This window comes from Anopheles merus, chromosome 2R (genome assembly GCF_017562075.2).
Source record: "Anopheles merus strain MAF chromosome 2R, AmerM5.1, whole genome shotgun sequence".
Classification (NCBI taxonomy): Eukaryota; Metazoa; Arthropoda; class Insecta; order Diptera; family Culicidae; genus Anopheles; species Anopheles merus.
Window position 1 is genome coordinate 43,597,954 of NC_054082.1, and position 15,159 is coordinate 43,613,112.

Genomic DNA, 15,159 nt, shown 5'->3' on the forward strand with positions numbered 1-15,159 from the left:
TCCGTTAGTTTAGGGTGGTCATCTGTGAATCGGTAGGCATATCAAAAATCGGTAGGAATACAGATAAATCGGTATTTCTGGTCACTCTGCCAGGGACGGGTAGCTCGACGAGCTGCTTGACAGATTTGCTGTAGGGCGAAGGGAGAAGGCCTGAGAAAATGAGCGAAAGGTAATAATTTCTTCCATCGCTTTGCCCAGCGCGTTCTCTTGTTTACGTTTTGCGGCGTCGGGCTACAGAAATAGTTTTTGTATTGCTATTTACCTATGTTTTGGGTGAAATTAGCATTTAAGGGCCATTATTTCGTATTCGATAGTGCTTGTAAAATGTTAGAATAGTGCAGGTACTACGGTGGAAGAACGAACTTGCCTGTGCCAGAGCGAAATAGCGGACGGAAGTGAGTGAAATGTAACAGCGCGGATGGCCGCAAGTGTCCGAAAAGCTTACAACAATCGCTCTTCTTTGCAGCCATGAGTTCGATACAAGAGCGGCTTCAGATGAAGCGGGTGCCGCTGGATAAGTGGTCGACTAGGGAGAAACTCTGCCTCGCCTCGTCGGTTGCGTGTAGCGGCGACCAGAACTGGATGTCGGTGAGCCGGTCGCTGAAGATGCTGTGCGGTGCGAACCGACCGAACGATTGGTTTGCGCAGAAGTCCTGTGCCGCCCAGTACGGCAAGCTGCTGGAGAATGTCGAAACGCCGAAGCGAAAGAAACGGACCGCTTCCGAGCGGGACGGCGTTGCGGCGGTCGAAACGCCGGGCGAATCCATCCTCCGGAAGTTAACGCAGGAGCGCATAATCGAGCTGAAGAAAACGATCCAGGAGGAAACGCAGCAGTACATCAAGGTGAAGGAGGACATCATACTGATACAGAGCGGTGTTACGGATGAGAAAAAGTTGCGCGAAATGTGGAAACAGATCGAGCAGGAAAAGGCACAGAAGGAGAAGGAACAGATACAGCACGCCCAATGGCTGAAGGAGCGGGAGGAGAAGAAGCTCGAGCTCGAGCGTCAGTGGCGTCCGATGTACCCGAACTCGCCGACAGCTACTAAAGCACCCACGCCACCGATAAAAATTAAGGACGAAACCGACGAGGACAGTCAAGGGTCATGTAAGTCCGGCACTTCTCCTTTGCTAACATCTCTGCTGAAAACATCCGGCGAGGCAAGGGGTTCCGGTGTATCGGCAAATTCGCCATCCACGGGACAACGGACGGTGGCATCGCCAACCATCACAAATCTGCTTACAGGTGGTACGGGAAGCTCCGTCAAAGCGACTTCCTCAACGGCAGCCAGTGCTGCTGGATCACTTAGCGGGATTGAGCTGGATGCGCAGCTTGGTGTTACCATCAAGCAGGAAGCTATCGCCGCATCCACAAACATGTTCGATGGAAAAGAACCGCAGACGATAAAATTAGAAAATAAGGAAGATGGCAGCAATATGGAAGGTGCCACAGCATCTAAAACGGACGAGTCAAGCGGCCCAAAGTCCGAAGCGCTCTTCACAGAGATGGACAGCGAAGACAACGCAGATCCCGCGAAGGATCTGATGGACGTGTTGGAAGATCTGATTCCGGACGATTTGGATGAGATTTTAAATGAAGAGAGTGGCATGATACTGGAGGACGTCGATCTGAAGAATGTAGTCGATTCAATCATGGAGGAAGACAACTTGAAGGATAAGGACATCGGACTGATGGCGGACACGGAAGACGTGTCGATGGCGGAAATGGTGGAGGAAAATGTTGCTGAAACGGCTTCAAAAAACGAGGCACCCTCGGTGGAACGTCCTAAATCTCCACCAACAATCGCTTCATCCGCCACTCCTGTGGTAGCAGTGCCAGTAGCAACAGCGGCAGCAGCAGCAGCGGCAGCAGCAGCAGCACCACCACCACCACCGCCAGTGCTGGAAACCAGTAAAAGTGAGCCAAAGGAGGAAGGCACGAATGGGGATGTGAAAGATACAGTTTCGAGCGAAAAGTTAACTGTCGATCAGCAGTCGACTGTTGCACAGCCCGCGAATGAGCAAGTGAGTCAAGAGGCGAGCGACGCTAAGGTGGAAATAATTCCCATCGAGGACAGCACCAGTAATTCTCCCGCGACGAATGATCCATCCAGTGACGACAACAAAGACACCGGCGAGGAGTCGAGCGGCCAAGAGCAGCCGGAAAGTGTGATCGTCGTGTCAGATTCTGCCAAGGAAGAGGAAGAGTTTGAGGAGCGAGACGGTAGGGTGAGCCCGAACAATGGACCCACAGCGATGGAGGAGGATGAAGATTCCGACGACAAACCGCTAGCATCGCTGGAAGTTACGTCGGAAAGTGCGCCCGCGAGTCATGATAAAGTATCTTCGAAAGAGGACACCGAACCGGTGGCTAGTAAACCGTTGCCAGCTGCGGCAGAGCCAGAAAAGCACACGCCGCTGGAAACGAATGCTTTGCCGAAGGATGTGAAATCGGAAGCAGTGAAAGTTGAACCCAGCTCCCCATGCACCGATGAGGCGAAGGCAAAGAAGGAAGCGATGGAAAAGCTTGCCGCCGAGTACGACTTTAAGGACGACGAGGAACCGATCGTCCAGCTGTCGACCAGGAAGGCCAAAGAGGAGAAGCACGTATCGGAGGATGAGGTGTTTGTCGATGCGCAGGAAACGATCGAGGAACCGGAGGAGGTGAAAGAAGTGGAGCCTCCGGTGAAAAAACCACCCGCTGATGATCCCGTGCTGACGGTGACGGATACCGATGACGATTCACTGATCGAGATGAAGATCGGCAAGGCGAAGCGCGACTATTCGCGGCGCCGGCTGGCCGACGAGGCACAGAAGCTGCGCGACGACCTGGCGGGTCATTCGCGAAGCGAGGAAACAGAGGGCCGTTCGCTGCGGAAGCTGCGCGATCGCGATCGCTCGGAAAGCCCGTTCGTGGTGCAGGACGATGAGCCGAACGAGAAAATGAAACGAAGCTACTCGTCCACGCCGGTGATGGACTCCATACCGGGTTCGCCCGCCTCGAGCGAGGATCGGGACTACCGGGTGTGGAAGAAGTCAATACTGGCGGTTTACTCGAAGATCGCGTCGTCGAAGAACGCGGCTGCGTTCCAGAAACCACTGCCAGAGGATCAAACGGCTCACCTGATCTATCGGCCGATGGATTTGCCCCAGATCAAGCGCAACATCGAGAACGGGAACATTCGGACGACGGCCGAGTTTCAGCGCGACTTACTGCTCATGTGCACCAATGCGATCATGCTGAATCGGAATGATCTCTGTTCGCCGGCTGCGGCCAGCCTGCTGATGCGGGAAAGCAATTCCATTATCGAGACGGGGATGGACCCGAAAGCAATGAAGGACCGGGACAGCGACCGAAGCACGCACAAGCGTAGCTCGCGAAAAAACACGACGCGAAACTCGTCCGCCGGAAGAAGCTAATCAATGGGGGAAGCGGGAACGGGGGTGCGCTGTGTCTCGACATGAATTTCAATATTCTAATCAATAAAATACCTTAAACCGAAATGACTGGTTTTTTTAAGTTTGTTGCATTAGACATGCTTTTTGATTAGTCGTTATGATGTTTAAGTATTTTTGGGTAACATTTGCGACATGCTTTCGAAGTCAACCAGATCCTCAATCGTCTTAAAACACTCTCGTTTGCTTGTTGTGATAATGTGTCAATTTCAATTAACCGACAAGATTAGCTCACGCCGTGCGCAGCCATTCAAACAGCTATTAGACGGACAATTTATTAAATGGAGCCCGCGAACTGAAACTTGTACATTTCGCACTATCAACCTATATTTGCACAGCCTCACGCTAACCTTACGCAGATACAAAAAAAAAACCAGTTCCCGTACACTCACAGCAACAGTATATTTCCTGGCCCCTCGCCGCTGTCGTGCATCTGCACTCCATTCGTCCGAAAACCGTGATGTACACTCACGAACGTTCAAGCAACGATTAGTGGGGCAACTTTTCCCTCCATGCGAATATGATAGCCGTGAATGAAGGGGAGAAAAAAGAAGCAAGCACACCCGAAAGGGAACGCAAAACGCATGGAAACTGGTTGGCGCACGCCGGTTTAATTCGAATTAAGCCCATTACGCAACAGCAGTGCGCGACCAGGAGTGGGCCAAATCAAGACAAACAAAGACGAGACGGTTGCTGGTTTATAGGCACGACCCGGCGCGAGAGATGCTGCCGGAACAACGGCGACAGCAGGACGGCACGCAAAACAAGAAGCGCGGGGGGTCAGGTGCGCGTCCAACTCCCCACCATCGTGCAGCGAAGATGAACGAGTTTTCCGCGAAACGCTGCTGGCGACCCAAGAAAATGCCGCAGTACTCGTTGGCGCTCTTTCCGCAATCACGGTTTGGTAGATGGAGACCGAGTACCCCGTGTCTCGAGCGTATGATTTAGCAGCCGAGCCAGCGTTGACTTCAAACTCCACAAACACACACACGCACACGCGTTACAAACCCGTGAAGTTCCAGGTGAAGCGGAACTAGCGCCATTATGAGCATTATGAGGAGGGCGGTTTGATGTTTGATTTGGAGACGGGCGGGTAATTGGATAACTTACGATTTTCATGTGCACGTTTCCTCTCGCGACCGATGGCGATTATAATTTTGTAACAAGAGCATGCGCCTGGCGAGTTGCGGCAGCCCGGCTGCCACGTGCCCTGGGCACCTGCTGGTGCGAATTTCTTTGGCGCCGGGACACACCAGCTGGACAGATTTATTGCTGCTAACGTTGAATGAATTAGAATTGGTTCAGGAAATGTCTTCCGAACCATACGGCGGGCGCCTACGTGGATCGGCGGGACTTCCGGGCTTTTGGTCCCAAGGAAGGCCTTTCTAGCGGGAATTTCAAATTCAATAATACCCAATACGGTTAATGCCGAAGGTCAAACGTGAGTGAACTTAGCGAAATCGTAGCAGCGCTCTCTAACGGAAGTTAGCGTGCCGCCGATTAGTATTCAGGGTGGCATCCTGATGGCAAGTGTTGAAAAAAGTAAGACAACGCACAACTTAAAAAAACCCCAAAATTCATGTTTACACGGAAAGCGCATGAAAGTGCATGAGTCTAGTCAGCAAGTGCATCTCAGAGGCAGCTGGGAGTAGGGCAGAGGGTAGTTTTTACTTGCTCCTCTTAATCCGCTCGGGTGGGGAAACCGTCTCAGATCACCTCAGGAGGGAAATGGAAACCGTGCGCACGTCCGTCGTTCAAGAGCAGCGTGCGCGTGAGGCCTTGGCTCGGAGCAGCATTACCAGCGCCTTGCTCAGTACCGTGCGGCAGGTTGGTGGCAACGGTTCACTTCTTTGCAAGCGCCGTGCAGACTGCGGCCAGACTGGAAACGTATCGTATCGCGACCACGCATCCGATAAGAGGCTCGATAGAAATGATCGCAAACGTGTAGAGAGTGTACACCTAACGACGGATCGTACGCATTCCGGACGGGTTTCGAATAGTCTGTGACGGTAACGCGGCAAGCACAAGTGCAGTGCAGTGAAGGAAAGGCTTACCCTTATGCAATATCGAGCCCTTCCGAGCTCGGTCATTCGTAGAGTAATTGTTGATCGGCAACATTATGACGAATTGTGTGAATTTAATAACGCGCTATGGCTCATTACGGGCGTGGATGGTGCCTTTAGTGCTGGGGTGTCTGATTGCCGGTGGTCATTACACTGTTGGTGCCGTTACCGTAGGTAAGTGTGTTGTTTGTGTGTGTGTGTGAGTGTAAATTTTATTGGGTGGAGGAAATGAGGAAAATGTTACCGATTTGTCCTGCCACCAGCATTAGTGAAAGGTTTTGTAATTTTAATGCAGTGCTGGCTTTAGACCAAACTTCATGGGAAATTGAGTTTGAGTTCGTATTAGGACAATTCGGTGAAGTATACGTTGCTGTATACTATATGTTGCTGCATCTGCATACATTGAATTTATGTTAAACCTAAATAGCCACGAATTCCAACGCAATAATAACATCTTCCCCAACATACAGATATCTTCCCGCTGCCACCCTCAACGGAATCAATGTACGCGCATCACCACGCGCACCGGTACCATGCAGGGTCGTTCGGGCCGACCAAGATGAAAAGCCACATCAAGCGCATACTAAACATTCGAGAAGAAAATACCACCCTGGATAGTTATCTGCTGTCGCTGTTCAACGTGGACAACTTAAACCCCACGTACGTCTTCCTGCTGCCGATGGAAGGCAAGAACCACGTGCGCAAGCTCATCTACCAGCGCAGTGACTTCGAGGAGGCCGAGTTCCCGAACGTAACCACCATCAACAAGTTCAGCGAGAGGCCGAACCGGACGGGGGCCAGCATTGTTGCCAGTCCCGGCAGCGACATGCAGCTGGAGAAGAAAATTTTCGACCACCTGGACAAGGACACCATGGACGATGGCACGCGTAAGGTGGTCGAGGAGAATGTGCGCACGGAGCGGAACTTTATCAAGTTTATGGACGAGCTGAACCGGGACCTGGAGGAAGAGGAAAATCGACGTATGCTGAAGGAAAGCATGCGCAAGTCCGCTTCGACGGCTGGGCGAACATCGTCCACCGTTTTGTTTACGCCCTACGCGTACAAACACACGCCAACCATCGGGTGGGATGATCTTGGGCTCGAGGGATGGGCTGGTGGGTTGCGCGAAAACCATGGCCACCGTTTCGACCATCCCGTGCTGGAAAAGTGAGTTCTCACGCGCCCGGCTGCGTGTAGTGTGATCGTCACTTCAAACTCTTCTCTTTTTGTCCAGACCTAAAACAACGTTCGCCCCGCAGACGACGCAACTGCAGGCAAGTTTCAATGCCGCTCAGCAGCTACCGTCCAGTCGACCGACGGCTGCCCTCGGACCGGCGTCGAAGGCGACAGTTAACCAGACGGTAGTTGCCAGTGCCGCCGCCCGCTACAAACAGACCGGCGTCCTGCTAAGCGAAGACGTTGGCGTGAAGCTGCAGGAAATCTACAAGCGCACCAACGGGAGCAACGCACGCATCAAGTGGCCCATCACGAATAGTCGCGATGCGCACCGGGACGAGGATGTGTTCATTGCGCGGGCCAACAATCCCTTCGGACACTCGACCAAGTGGCGCTGGAGGTAAGTGCGGAGTGCGATGTTGTACGAGACGTTATGGTTGGGGCGCTCGGGCATTGTTTTGCTCCCAAGCTGGGTCTGCCAGCGAGATGACCATTGTCGGTACTTTTTGTCGGGCAATTAACCCGCACTCTGAAGACTCTGAGAGATTGCGTAAGATGCGCTCCGCCAAACCGCACGGTGGAAAGTGAAGCGAAGATGAAAATGAAAGAGCACACAACTGGGTCTTCTGATAAAGAGTGCACTCCCGTAAGTAAGTCAGTGTGATGCAGTAACACACGCTCAGTCGGTCGGTCAGTCATGGTCGGCTTTCGCCAATGTAGGGCAGAAGGTGTAAGGTGTACCGGGCCGCTTGTGTCGCACGTTTTTCTCGCGTGCGTAGTGTGCGGAACCCATTTCCTCACGGCACGAACTTGTTTGCAGTCCGTTGGCGCGCAGCCCGCGCAAAGATGCGGAAAGAAATCCCGCGCCTATGAAAGATACCCTGACGTACGAGTCGAGGCGCACATTCCACCACAAAAAAGCAGAAGTTGTTTGTTTAACGCTCATTTGGATTATTTTTCCTCGCCTATGATGAGTGACTCTCGGACTCGGTTCTCACTGTTTCACTTTCATTTACACGAATTAACGGCATGGACGACTAACACAACCGCCATATGTTGCGCTTTCTTTTCCATATTACGCATGTTCAGACACTTGTTCACGCACTTGTTCCACCGATGTTGCTTTTGACTATTTTCGCGGATTGGCACGGGGAACCATTGTCTATGTTGATCATCAGCTCACCGGCGGTCCCGTCCGATGGACCAGGACGGTGTAATGATGGTGGAAGAGGGCACTGGCAGTTTGTAGTCGTTTTGTAGCGATTCTATATAGCGAGGCAGCATCAACATCGTGATGACTTACGCAATGCGGGTTGTTGTTTGGTATGAGCAGCAACATAATCGCCACATACTGGTGACTCTCAAGTGGTCCACGGATATCCGCGCATTGCGGGTTTGGTCAAGGAATGTTCCATGCTAACTGAGTGGCTCGCGTTAAAGCTGGGACATGTTATAAATCGCTAGCCATATTTTGTAAAGTTCATTATTACCAACAATCTAAAATTTCAATTTTGCAAGCATTGAGGTTTGAGGAGAATGTATTACTCATCTTCATGGTACACCACAGTGCGTTGGCTAATCGGCCTATATGACTGATATAAATATGCATCGGTTGGTTAAGTTCGCTCACCTGTAACCGAGCTTATCTACACAGTGGCCTTGAAATTGCCACACATCGTCATACCTTTGTAGTCAGGGACACAAGGATTTTGGTTCCAAAGATTTCGCTTCTAATTTTGATTCACTGCATCCGGTTGCGCATCTACTTCTATTTTGGTCGTTAAAACATAGCTGAGGTTCACCGATCGCGGAAATTTCAACTTCTAGCGACTTCTTTCAAACTGCATAAATTATTGTCCAAATCATACCATGTCATATTTTAAACCACTCTTTATTGTCTCACTAGCAACGAAACGGAACAAGAGGATCCGCTCAAGGTGGAAGTCCAATCGTCCCGCGATGGCCGCGCAAAGCGTGGCGTGTACAATCTCTACTCGATGATCAAATGTGCCACCGGGTGTGATCCCCTCATCTACAAGGGCTACGGGTGCTACTGTGGCTTTCTGGGATCCGGCCAAGCGCTGGATGGGATTGATCGCTGCTGCAAGATGCATGACTACTGCTACAGCACCGCCAGCTGTCCGATGTTTTTGGAGTACTTCGTGCCGTATCTTTGGAAGTGCTATCGGGGTCGTCCGTTGTGTGGTATGTATAGATAACGCAAAAAAAAAAATCTGATGACCTATTAACTATTAGCTGACTGGTTACTTGTGTTCTGTTTTCCAGCAATCGATCACGGCGAATGGGGTGGTCCAGGTTCGTGTGCATCCCGGCTGTGCCATTGCGATCTGTCGCTGTCAAAGTGTCTTCGTCGGTACTACTGTCCGCGGAAGCGTAACGTCTGCACTACATCTCCTCTGCGATTGCTGCAGAATCTAGTGATGGTGTTCTGAGCGAATGGTCGGCTTGTGCTGTTCTACATCAGACCGGTTGACTGCTTCTTCTGTGTACATTCCCGTTTCCAGTATGAATGCTAGCATTTCCAAAGTACAAATAAGCGTAGCGTAGCAGCAAGCAGATAGCTTACAAACGTTGTAGATTAAACCAAAAATAAAATAAAAAATTGTCGAAAATAAACATCATTGGTAATTCCCTTAGTGGGGTCCGAAGAAAGGCTAAGATGCTTGTTATTTGCTCCACATAGTACTGTGTGTGTTTTTTATTGCTGATTTTTGGTCAAAGATTCATATGATACGGCGTACTGTGCAGCCACATTACCATGCATTCTATTCTTACGTAAGGCAGTAGAGGGTTGACAATAATTTATTGATAGTTCAATTACGTTCAACGAACTAACAGGTTGTACATTATCAAAATGTTGAGCATGTACAAATAAATATCGATGTTCAGGATTGGTAGCCGCGAGCATACTACCTTAATTTGTTTGTGAGAATCGCGAGTGGCGCCACAATTTGTTGCCGATGCCGTGTGAACGCACACGCATGAAAACGCATGCACCATGCGTGCTTTTTTGCGGATTTCAATTTGGGAACTCATCGATCATAGAATGCGATTACGCAGATAGTGTTTGATCAGTTGGATGCAGACAACAGAATCTTCCGCACTGTCGTGTCCAGCATCTGGTGAAAAGAAACGCAAAATAAAAAGAAAATTTAATTCAGATACTCAAAGAATTAAAGTCAGTCTCGAAATGATTACCATTTTCTTGAATAATTTTCTTCAGATTCTCTATGCACAGTGTTTTCAGCGCACGCTTCTTCGGTGGACCCATCTTGTGTGGGTACAGCACGGACGTATCGACCACCACGTCGTGTATCAACTTGAGCGCTTTAAAGTCACTTTCTAGGCTGTGTCCGATGAGAATGGTTTCCGCATTAAACATGGACAGTAGCACGGCTTGCACGTTGTACAGCGTTGTGGTAGTTTTACGCAACATTTCCTCTGTGATGCCCGAAAATCTGTAAGGAAAAGCCAAAATAAGGTTGTTGATCACATAATGTAAGTATAATGCCATGGATTACGGCAGCTTGTCCTTCCGGTTACCTTGTGTTGTAATCAACTACTCGATTTAACGGCTTCACGAGCGTATCGTAGACAGTCTTTTCGTTAATATCGACCACGGTAACGCGTGTCAATTCTAACCCGGCCGTAGTGTAGCACATTTCACAATCGAGCGCGAATATATCCTTCTTCGACGGTTCGTAGTCTTCGGCCGGTGCGATCGTTTTCACGAACCCGGTTAGATTGTCATAGTCCATGAAGCTGGACACGTGGTAGTTTGCATACATGCAGCCGGGCGTCCCGGACGGTTGCTGGCAGCAGTTGTGCAGATTGTCCGCAAAGCCGCGCCGGTAGCACGTGCTCTTCGGATGGTAGTTACACGCGTCCACCTGTGGCTCATCGTACGTTTCCAGATTGTACACTTTGGAGCAGCGGGAACAGTAGCGTTCGTTTTCGTTCGGTGGTCGCGATGGTTTCGGGGTGAATATTTTAGCCTTTCCGGCAACCTCGGTGGCACGAGGGAAGCCATTCGCACGCATTTGCTCCTCTGTCAGTTTGCACTCGTGGATCATTTTGTACGCCACGGTGCTGGGTGCATTGTCGATTGTGTATGCGGATGTTTTAACTTCCGTTTTCCTAAAATAGAATCGATTGCGATTAGGGAAGTTTTTTTTTTTGTTGCGGAACGAAGTATTTGCGGAATATTTTGACAGTGAGTTTTTAATCGGAAAACATCGTTACAAGAATGTGCCAAAAGATGCCGCAATTTTGATTTAGCGAAATAATGGTAAATATCGTACAATTTCTTGTTGACACTCCAGGATATGTTGTGTACCATTTTCCCAGCCAATATGACATCGTGAGATACGGTTTTGTTCCTTCAAGTACATAAAACAATATGCAAAACTCAAATATCAACAACAACAAACTAGATAAATTGGAACATACTTTTCTGCTGCTTCATTCCCTGTTTCGAGCGCCTCTTTGCGCAGCTTGTTGATGGTTAGTAGCGCACTGCTTTTGTAAATCATGGCGGTGCTGCATTTCTTCATCACCGCCAATTCTTCCGTTTGTGCGCGTTCCCAGGCATCCTCATTGGTGGGATAAATGTTCAAACAGTGCTTCACCATTAGCCCGTAATACTGCATCCGAATGTTGTACGATATTTTGCTTGACGCCGGTTCCAGTATCGGCGGTGCTTGTGCCGCCGGCGCAGCAGCCGCCTTTGACGCCAGCACCGATCCGGCATGGGCTACGCGTGCTCCTGTCTTGGGAGCTGTTTGAGCGGGCGTGTACGGCGACTGATTCTTTTTCAGCTGCTCAATCTTTTCCTTCGCCCTCTGGAAGGCTAGCACATTGACGGCGGGTGTAAACCGACCTGGAAAAAGAACACTTTCCTGTACTGAACTGTGTTGCGCGGGCGTGATAGTGCAAATAAAGCGCTTACTTTTGGGCGTGGTGACACTCGTTTCGGGAGATTTGTTGTAGAACACGTTTGTGCTGACCGGCAAAATGGACGTTCCATTGCTGGGGGGCGGGATAACGGCGGGTTTTGACATCGCTTTACGGGTTTCCTCCTCGACTTGTCGTTTCAATTCCTCCTCAGCTCGCTTTCTCACCGCCAGCTCCTCCTGTTGCTTTCGTACGATCTCCTGTCGCAGATAGACCGACTGCAAAGTAAAGAAAAAAGAGGTTAACATACGATGCAGCCTACTAGATGCATTGACCCGTCTTCTGGAACGGGATCGATGCACCGAAAGGATACCTACTTTGATTGCATTTTGCATGTGGTTTGTTTTCTTCTCTACCACCGGCGTTAGCTTCGATGTGGTAGCGTTATCGTATGCAACACGCTTCTTCCGATTGTCATCGTAGTACTTATCCGCGAACATGTCTATCAGATCAACCTGCCCATTCGATTTGGTTTCCTCCTGCTGAGGTTTCGGTTCGTCCGCTTCGTACTCTTCAAAGATCATTTTACACTGCTGCATCACGTCGTCCTCGTCACTGTCGATATCGATGTCGCTCGGCGGATTGTTTATCAGTTCTTGGTAGATTTCTTCCTCGAGCGCCGGCGTACGTTTGGGTTCCAGAGCAGTTTTCTCCGTTGCGCCAGATTTGCTGGACGATTTGGCCGACGAAGAGGAGGACGATGTGCTGCTGTGGTGTTCCTTTTTCCTGCTGCTACTGCTATTATTACTATTACTGGTGCTGCTTTTACTCTTACTACTGCTGCTCTTGGATGAGCTGCTTTTACTGTGCGATCGCTCCTTTTCCGATGAGCTTCGATGCCGATCCCGGTCCGAGGAATGTTTCGACGAGTGGCTTCTGGAACTTTCTTTTTCTTTATCTCGATGTTTGTTTTTACTGCTACTGCTACTGCTAGTGGTGGTGGCGGTGCTGCTGCTTTTGCTGCTGGATTTCTCTTTGCTAGATGATTCGGATGATCGATGCTTTTTGTCGTGCGATGAGGATGAGGATTTCGATCGGGAACTAGAGCTGTGACTACGGTGGCTGGAGTCTTTTTCCGATCGGCATCACTGGTCGACGAGTGATGGTGCTTCGAAGTGCTGCTGTGATGTTTCGTTTCCTCTGATGATTTCTTCTCAATGGGGGCTTTTGCCACCCCATTCTCCCCTTTTTCCTGCTTCTTTCTTGCCTCCACAACTTCCTGCTTTTCTGTGCCCTTTTCCGCTGCTGGTTTGCTGGCAGAAACGTCATCCGTCTCCACCTGCGGTGCCTCCTTGGCCGTATCATCTTGCGGTTGTTTCGGCTTATCTGTACTGCTGCTGTCGATTGATCGTTGCTTTCGGACGAATCCGTTTCTGGAACTTTTTCGCCATTCGTTTTGTTTGGCTGCAGCGGCGGTTTTGCAGCACTGGACGGAATATACTTCGGAGCAACGGTGGACACGGGGATGTATTCAAGCTTGGGCTTCTTTTCGTACGATCGGGTCAGCTCCTCCATCGGTTGGTCCGTCACTCCCGGTTGGCTGAGCAGGCTTTTCGGAGTGGCACTGTATTTCACAACCGGAGGTGGAACTGCAATTACGAATGAAATGATGGTGACGAGCTGGAGGACATGTTGTAACGCGCGCCGGCAGCCGTTAATTACCTGTTTTTGCGTGCTTGAAGTGGCAGAACGGCCTGGTGCAGAGATCTTTCTCGTAGAAGGGACAATTAATGGTCCGAAATAATCCCGTGGCCGGAAGCATCTTTCCCGGGCCACTGCTGCACTAGCAGGTCTGGCCGGCAGGCAGATGTTTACAAAACCAGTCTATCTACGATGCGACGATGCACAACATTCAAGAGATGTGAATAAATATAATAAACAGGTGTAGTATGTTCCGAAAATATAGGGAACACAGATTTTGTGTGTATTTTTTTTTCTTTCCTCGAGTATCGCTTCGAATCATCCGAAGGAAGACAGCTGTCAGAAGAATGTCACCGGTAGACTTAACGAAAGAATATACAAAAGGGCCGGTGTTTCGTTCAGTAAATTAAAATCGCGTTTTCCGGGTGATTTGATTTTTATTCTGTTTCCATTACACAATACAGAGCATTTTATGAAAATCTAATAAAATCTCATGCATAAGATAGTCTAAAAAATAGATAAGAAATGTTGCCAACAAAATGAATTTCTCAAACTCATAGGTGGATAGAGCGGCTGTCAGTGCTGCTGAAAAAAAAAAAAAAATCGTAAACAAACCCCACTGGTGGGAGAAAACAGTGCGCGTCTCATTAGAAAAGCTCTGCTTACTCATCTGTAACCTCGTGAATTGGAGATACATAGCAAGTTGCTCGTCGCTGCGAAGATTGGCCAGCAAGATGATTGCAACCAGAGTTCGATTTGGTGGTTTGCCGAATATTGTGCAGCGACAATTTTGTGGCAGTCGGCAGCCGAAACGATATGGAACCGTCCAATACCAACGCATCGCAAATGTCGCCACGGCCAACGCGCTGATAAGTGATACGAAACAAGGGCCTCTCCAGTGACGTTAGGCGGTCATAGGTAATTAAAACGTGCACTGAAGCGAACGTGCGTAAGACTCGCTCGACGTTACATAGTAAGACGTTTGCTTTCTTTTTCCTTCAGGATGTATTCCAGCATTAACTATTTGCGTGGCGATTTGGAGTGTACGGCCGGGACGATGAACGATGGTACGTAGATGGTGGAAAGGGATGGAATCCGGTGATGTCTAAGATATGTTTACACGCCTTCAGAGGAAACGGTGTGATTCTGATTCCGAAATGCTAGACTTTGACCCCTGAACCCGAACGATGACTGGTCGGTTTTGTGCTGTTTTACTATCTGACTAAATTAATCCCGGTGTGCTGTTTTTCACTTTCTGTGTGGTGTAAAATTTCTCTTTTCTCTTTTTCTTTTAGTAAAACAAACGATAATACAAAAGCTTGGATCGAAGTCGGGTACACGCCGTTCGTGAGCACCGCGAACATCTGGTAAAGTACGTACCGCAATCGGTTAGTGCCCTGCCACCCCCCGCAGTATGCAGGATTCATTTACATCGGCCATAATTCCGCTGACAACGATAAAATTCTCAGGACAAGTACGTCGGTTTCATGGGAAACGTTCGCGTTGGTCGATTGATGGAAGATATGGACATGTTTGCCGGTAAGCTGATGCGGTACGGAACTGATTTGCAAATCGTGTTACCTTATGTATTATTTTCGTTTTTCAGTTTGGGTCGTTCACAAGCATGTTCTCGTCCGGATACCGGAAGGAGTTTCATTGCCGTACACGTTTGTAACCGTTTTGTTGACAAAATAGACTTTACCGATCTAGTGCCAACGCATGATGCTGACATTCGGCTTTCCGGTCATGTGAGCTGGGTAGGCCGTACGTCGGTGGAGTAGTGGTCTGGATGGAACAGAACCTGCATGGCAAATGGCGCAAGCTTACCCGCGCACTGTTTCTGATGGCC

The 15,159-nt window shown here is 49.5% G+C and overlaps 4 protein-coding genes and 1 long non-coding RNA gene across 5 annotated transcripts in view; 4 read left to right on the plus strand and 1 right to left on the minus strand.

The window, feature by feature from the left end:
• The first annotated feature begins 122 nt into the window (after window positions 1-122).
• On the plus strand, window positions 123-3,439 carry LOC121589558 (bromodomain-containing protein 8-like). Its single transcript, XM_041908554.1, has 2 exons — window positions 123-395; window positions 467-3,439. Exon 2 carries the CDS (start codon window positions 469-471, stop codon window positions 3,418-3,420), a length of 2,952 nt encoding a protein of 983 aa, XP_041764488.1. The 5' UTR covers window positions 123-395; window positions 467-468; the 3' UTR covers window positions 3,421-3,439.
• Window positions 3,440-3,481: 42 nt separating this feature from the next.
• On the plus strand, window positions 3,482-9,327 carry LOC121589646. The gene is made up of 5 exons (XM_041908723.1): window positions 3,482-5,693; window positions 5,990-6,686; window positions 6,754-7,095; window positions 8,602-8,900; window positions 8,982-9,327. The coding sequence occupies exons 1-5, from the start codon at window positions 5,576-5,578 to the stop codon at window positions 9,146-9,148; spliced, it is 1,623 nt and encodes a 540-aa protein (XP_041764657.1). The 5' UTR covers window positions 3,482-5,575; the 3' UTR covers window positions 9,149-9,327.
• Window positions 9,321-12,751, minus strand: LOC121590830 (RNA exonuclease 1 homolog; the record flags this gene model as incomplete). Its single annotated transcript, XM_041910868.1, has 7 exons — window positions 9,321-9,835; window positions 9,915-10,174; window positions 10,260-10,853; window positions 11,018-11,095; window positions 11,166-11,595; window positions 11,665-11,887; window positions 11,987-12,751. Coding segments are annotated over 7 exons (2,430 nt in total), but the record flags the coding sequence as incomplete, so codon positions are not given.
• A 1,282-nt stretch (window positions 12,752-14,033) lies between these two features.
• Window positions 14,034-14,640, plus strand: LOC121589283. Its single transcript, XR_006004287.1, has 3 exons — window positions 14,034-14,228; window positions 14,313-14,377; window positions 14,606-14,640. It is a non-coding gene; the product is annotated as an uncharacterized LOC121589283 (long non-coding RNA).
• An 84-nt stretch (window positions 14,641-14,724) lies between these two features.
• The window catches only part of LOC121590834 (acyl-coenzyme A thioesterase 9, mitochondrial-like), a 2,452-nt gene continuing 2,017 nt past the window's right edge, over window positions 14,725-15,159 (plus strand). Inside the window, 5 exon segments of the mRNA XM_041910875.1 lie at window positions 14,725-14,774; window positions 14,776-14,849; window positions 14,917-14,988; window positions 14,991-15,086; window positions 15,089-15,158. Of these exon segments, the coding sequence (XP_041766809.1) occupies window positions 14,725-14,774; window positions 14,776-14,849; window positions 14,917-14,988; window positions 14,991-15,086; window positions 15,089-15,158 (362 nt within the window).